Source organism: Castanea sativa, chromosome 1 (assembly GCF_040712315.1).
Source record: "Castanea sativa cultivar Marrone di Chiusa Pesio chromosome 1, ASM4071231v1".
In the NCBI taxonomy this organism is placed as follows: Eukaryota; Viridiplantae; Streptophyta; class Magnoliopsida; order Fagales; family Fagaceae; genus Castanea; species Castanea sativa.
Genome location: NC_134013.1, coordinates 19,263,056 through 19,267,950, shown reverse-complemented (window position 1 = coordinate 19,267,950; position 4,895 = coordinate 19,263,056). Strand labels below are relative to the sequence as shown.

Genomic DNA, 4,895 nt, shown 5'->3' with positions numbered 1-4,895 from the left:
TCATCAACACCACCAAAAAAAAAAAAAAAAACACACACACACACACACAGAGCAACCCACAATCTGCCATCAATCACTAACCAAACAATCTGCCATCAACCCACAATCTGCCATCAATCACTAATCAACCCACCGCCACCCACCAACCCAAAACCCATTCCATCGCTAACCAAACCCAGCCCAGCCCACCGAGATGCCGATCCAAACCCAGCCCGCCACGATCTCCAACATTTTGTTGACCCACGCGGAGACGCCGATCCAAACCCAGCCCACGCGGAGATGCCGATCCAAACCCAGCCCACGCGGAGATGCCGAGATGCCGATCCAAACCCACGCGGAGACGCCGATCCACGAGAGAGATGTGAGAAAAGGAGTGAGGAGGGAGGAGCTGTTGTGAGAGAGATAGGAGCTGTTGTGAGAGAGAGAGGAATTGAGAGTCAGAATGAGAGAGAGAGAGATGAGAGACCGTGGAGAGAATGAGAGAGAGAGAGAGATGAGATAAAACTTTTAAGGATAAAATATTAATATTTTTTTTTTCCATTGAGCTACAGTGCGGTTCTACATTTAGAACCGCACTGTAGCTCAATTGTATATTTTTTTACAATCCTGACGTTTTACAACATTCAATGGAGGGAGCATTTGGGCCTAAAAGGGTTTTTCATGCTTAAATTTGGAATATAGCATTTTTGATGCTGATGCTCTTACACCCGGAGGTGGAAATGAAGAAGTGCGTGGGTCCTCACTCCTTGCCCGTGCACACGCAAAATCCGCATATAATAAGATCAATCAATCACCAATATCCCATTCTCTCTTTTACGGTCCTCTCTCTCTCCTCCACGTCCACAAGCTCTTTTCTTGAGTTTTCTTACATCACCTCCTACCCTCCCTGACTCTTCCGCCACCACCACAAGCTCCCACCAAACTCCAAAGCTACGTACGTAGAATTTCGTCTCCATTTCATTCATTTTTTTCATTTGACTTTTTTTCCTTTTTTTATTTAGTATATTTGCTAACCAACTATACAGCAAAATGCTTGACTAATTAATAAACTTTGACCTCTATATATGGCAACTACAGGATGCCTTTTTTTTTTTTTTGAACATTATTGCAGTTACAATATATCCCAAGTCCCAATAATAATCTTGGCCTCATCTCATTCCTTTTCTTTCTCGCTAACATATGAACATGTCCATCCTATTACTCATTGTTTGTTTTGTGTTATGGTCCCATAATGTTAGAAACAGCATGGCCAATGGTGTAACGCTTGAATCGTTGAGACAGTCTTTGATAAGACAAGAAGACACCATCATTTTCAGTCTCATAGAGCGGGCTCGTTTCCCCACCAATTCTCCTACCTACAATGAATCTTACGTTTCCTCTCCGACCTTTTCTGGTTCTTTGGTTCACTTTGTTGTTAAGGAAACAGAGGCCCTTCAAGCTAAGGTATGTGGTATTAAAAAAATATATTAATATTTCGAAAGGAAATAATTTAATTTTGCCTGGTCTTCGACTTCTGGTGCAATTTCGTTTTTATTTCCTTTTCATTGTCTTTTGTTTTGTTTTGCTATGTATTGTATTGTCCGCAAAAATTTGAAGTTGGGCTTGTGGTTTCGTGTCAATAGGACGGTCCACATTGTGTATGGACTGTAGTTGGGCCACGTGGGAGAACCCGCTCGTCTTTGTTCTAACGCTGTCGCCTGTACCAAACAAAATGATTCTAGTAGTTATTTAATTTAATAATAATAATAATATTATTATTATTATTATAGCAAAGTACGAAACAAAATTATATTTGTTATATAATGATCTTATTACTAATAATATTTGTTATATCAGTTTCATTATAATATTAGCCTAAGACTTGTATTCACCATTTAGTTTAGGTGGTGCTATTTCCATTTTTTCCATACTATTCCCAAGTACCATGTGAATAAAGGTCTAGTGAAAATTATGTTTCCCTTATTTTTGGTCTCCCTATATGAATGCTTCTTTATATGTTTTTATGATTTTATTCTATGGGAAAGATTGTGCCCTTACCATGACTCCATTGATTTCATATGGTTGTACTCTTAGATAAGTGTTAATTGAATGGAGTGTGCAAACTATCTAAATTACAATGTTGTTCAAACATTGAGTACAATGCCTAATCGAGCCTCTGCATCCCAATGCTTGACTAGACTAGTAGCAAGAGATTTCAATATTGTAACATTTCTCTACTTAAAATTGATCATCACATTTCACAGAGTGTAGGAAGGAATTAATAGTTTTTGGTGGCCAAGGTAGGTATTTCTTGCTTCCGTGGATGTAGCCAGCTTAGGGACACTAAAAATTTGGAGAACCAACAATATGAAAGATCTCCAAGGGTGACTCTTTTTTTTTTGCTAACATATGGGGTTGGGGGGATTTGAGCCCAGATTCTCCTTGTAGAGAGAACCAGGTCGTGTCATTGAGCTACAAGGCTCTTGGAGAAGATGAACTATGTTGCTTCACACTTTATGTTGAACATCATCATAATGGCAGGCTGATCAGACAGCCTATTGGGACTTTTGGGTTTGTACTTTGTACTCTTTGATTTTTGGTAGAATTGTATCAAAACGGCATCAAGATTTATATGATATTGTCACTGGCTAAAGCCCCTACATGATTATCAATATATATCTGCAAAACCATAATTGGCTAATTTTAATTAGGAAACATGAACATTGTTGTCATTAGTACACTACACTGACTCTTCACTCTGTTAAACATATCTGACAAGGGCAACCAAGCCAAGTTTATTATCAACGCAGGATCTGAAACTTTAGCACTGAGATCAGTTGCTTTACTGTATGTAATATCGTTTGTTCCAGCTTTCTATCTACTAAGTTACTTGTATCCTTGATATGTCTACTTTCTTGTTTAGTGTGAATGCCAAATGTGATCAGGTGAACTTAGTAAAACCACAGTAATGAGTCTCATTTGACAGAATTCTTTGGTTTGGGTTGCGAGGGTACTTCCTACTTCAGTATTATTTATAATATGACCCGGAATGTTACAGGCTGGAAGATATGCAAACCCTGAAGAGCATCCCTTCTTTCCAGATAATCTACCGCCCTCAGTGGTGCCGCCTTACAACTTTACAGAGGTAATCATATGCTGCAAAACTCTTGTTTTGCTTTTTAATTTTGAAATTGTCAATTAGTTTTTATCTAATTCCAACTCTAGGTTTTGCATCCTCCAGCTGCTTTGATTAACATAAACAAGGACATATGGGATATGTATTTTAAGAAACTACTTCAGCTGTTTGCTGCACCGGGTGATGATGGCAATTATGCAGCAACTGCTGCTAGCGACCTTGTGTGTTTACAGGTAAAGGTACATGTGAACTTGTTCTGTGTTCTGCTATGCTGTTGCTAAAATTAAAAAATTTCTAGCTGCCGATGATCATTTGGATTCTTGTGCAAAGTCATTTGTTGTTTTAAAAAAAAAAAAAATTTATTTGAGAAGGTAAATTATTGGTAACTGACATAAGCCATATTTTGAGTTTTTTGACAATGAATAATACAAAATATTCCGTGCAGGCCCTCTCCAGAAGAATTCATTATGGAAAGTTAGTAGCCGAGGTAAAATTCAGGGAATCCCCTCAAGAATTTGAGCCTGCAATTCGTGCTAAGGTATTAAAGGTGCATCATTAAGGACTATAGTAAATAAGGTTTTGCTAGAATATTTGCCTTCTTGTGATCAGCAGATTGAAGAACCAGTGAGTCTTAACTCCTAAGCAATTAATTAGATTCACCATAACAATATTTTGTTGGATTTTTATTTATTATGATAATAAGTTCAATGACACCATGACAGGAATTTGAGAAAAATGAGAACGTATGGATTGATTCTTTTTATTAAGCATATTTTAACTTCCTAAATTGTTTAGGCGCTACTTCTTGAAGGAAAAAATATATAGGTCATGCATTTTACTTCGATAGTGTGTTGGTTTTTTCAGGACAGAGATGCTCTGATGAAATTGTTGACATTTGAGAGTGTAGAAGAGGCAGTGAAGAAGAGGGTTGCAAAGAAGGCCATGGTGTTTGGGCAAGAAGTGACTCTGAATAATAATGATAACAAGGGAAAGTACAAGGTTGATCCATCAGTAGTTTCTCTCCTCTATGGGGATTGGATAATACCTCTCACCAAAAGTGTCGAAGTTGAGTACCTACTAAGACGCCTTGATTGAAGCCGTTTCCTTTATGAATCATCCAATAACGTGATGGAGTTTCAAAGGGTTGAATTTTTCTTATGATCACATAATTTCTTATTCAAGAAAGATGATTTTAAAATGAGTATCATTTTAAAAGCTAGCAAATAAATCTGCGTTTAATTAAGAAATTTCGTCTACATGAATATGTGCATCCATGATTGGATATACAGAGATATCGATGTATAAATATGCATGCATTATTGATAAAGAAACAAAGGAAGTGAAACTTACAATCCTAAAAAAAAAAGATTTATATAATATGTTGTTGGCATAACTTTTTCGTAAGAAACTTTTTCTATAGCTTGTTAAGATGGAAAGTTTTGAGTAGTGGATAGTTTCATATACTTTTCACTAACACTACTTTTATTATCAGCTACTCATAATTTTTAACTCAACAAATTGTGAAAAAAGCACGTTGTACTTATTCAACATTATATTGGTAGGTGAAGGCTTTGTTGTTAAGAACTATGACAATTTAAATATTTACGCACAATTGGAGGAAAAATAACGGTTTTGAAACACCTTTTTGCCTCAAAAGTCGATCTATATAAACCATTAACACAATTTACCACCTGGGGAGGGTAAGGCATGGAGTGAAATACAGGGCTCAATACAAAGGTTTTGGTCCAGATGGATTAAACGGCTTGAGAAGAAATGATCC

The 4,895-nt window shown here is 37.0% G+C and overlaps 1 protein-coding gene across 4 annotated transcripts; it reads left to right on the top strand.

The window, feature by feature from the left end:
• Nucleotides 1-798: 798 nt before the first annotated feature.
• LOC142609739 (chorismate mutase 2) lies at nucleotides 799-4,481 on the top strand. 4 transcript variants are annotated; one of them, XM_075781463.1, is made up of 6 exons: nucleotides 799-934; nucleotides 1,245-1,443; nucleotides 3,038-3,124; nucleotides 3,205-3,354; nucleotides 3,561-3,653; nucleotides 3,980-4,481. In XM_075781463.1, exons 2-6 carry the CDS (start codon nucleotides 1,246-1,248, stop codon nucleotides 4,208-4,210), a joined length of 759 nt encoding a protein of 252 aa, XP_075637578.1. In that variant the 5' UTR covers nucleotides 799-934; nucleotide 1,245; the 3' UTR covers nucleotides 4,211-4,481. The 4 variants fall into 4 exon arrangements, with proteins under 4 accessions (XP_075637578.1, XP_075637570.1, XP_075637562.1 ...); XM_075781455.1 differs by having other exon boundaries at nucleotides 833-934; nucleotides 1,239-1,443; nucleotides 3,980-4,475; XM_075781447.1 differs by lacking the exon at nucleotides 799-934 and having other exon boundaries at nucleotides 961-1,443; nucleotides 3,980-4,475.
• The last annotated feature ends 414 nt before the right edge of the window (nucleotides 4,482-4,895 follow it).

What these genes read in the sequence shown, in the direction of transcription:
- LOC142609739 (XM_075781447.1), top strand. Translation starts at nt 1,180, where the DNA reads ATGAACATGTCCATCCTATTACTCATTGTTTGTTTTGTGTTATGGTCC. An exon ending in CAGAGGCCCTTCAAGCTAAG is followed by an intron (nt 1,444 to 3,037) that starts GTATGTGGTATT and finishes GGAATGTTACAG; the next exon opens with GCTGGAAGATATGCAAACCC. An exon ending in CGCCTTACAACTTTACAGAG is followed by an intron (nt 3,125 to 3,204) that starts GTAATCATATGC and finishes TTCCAACTCTAG; the next exon opens with GTTTTGCATCCTCCAGCTGC.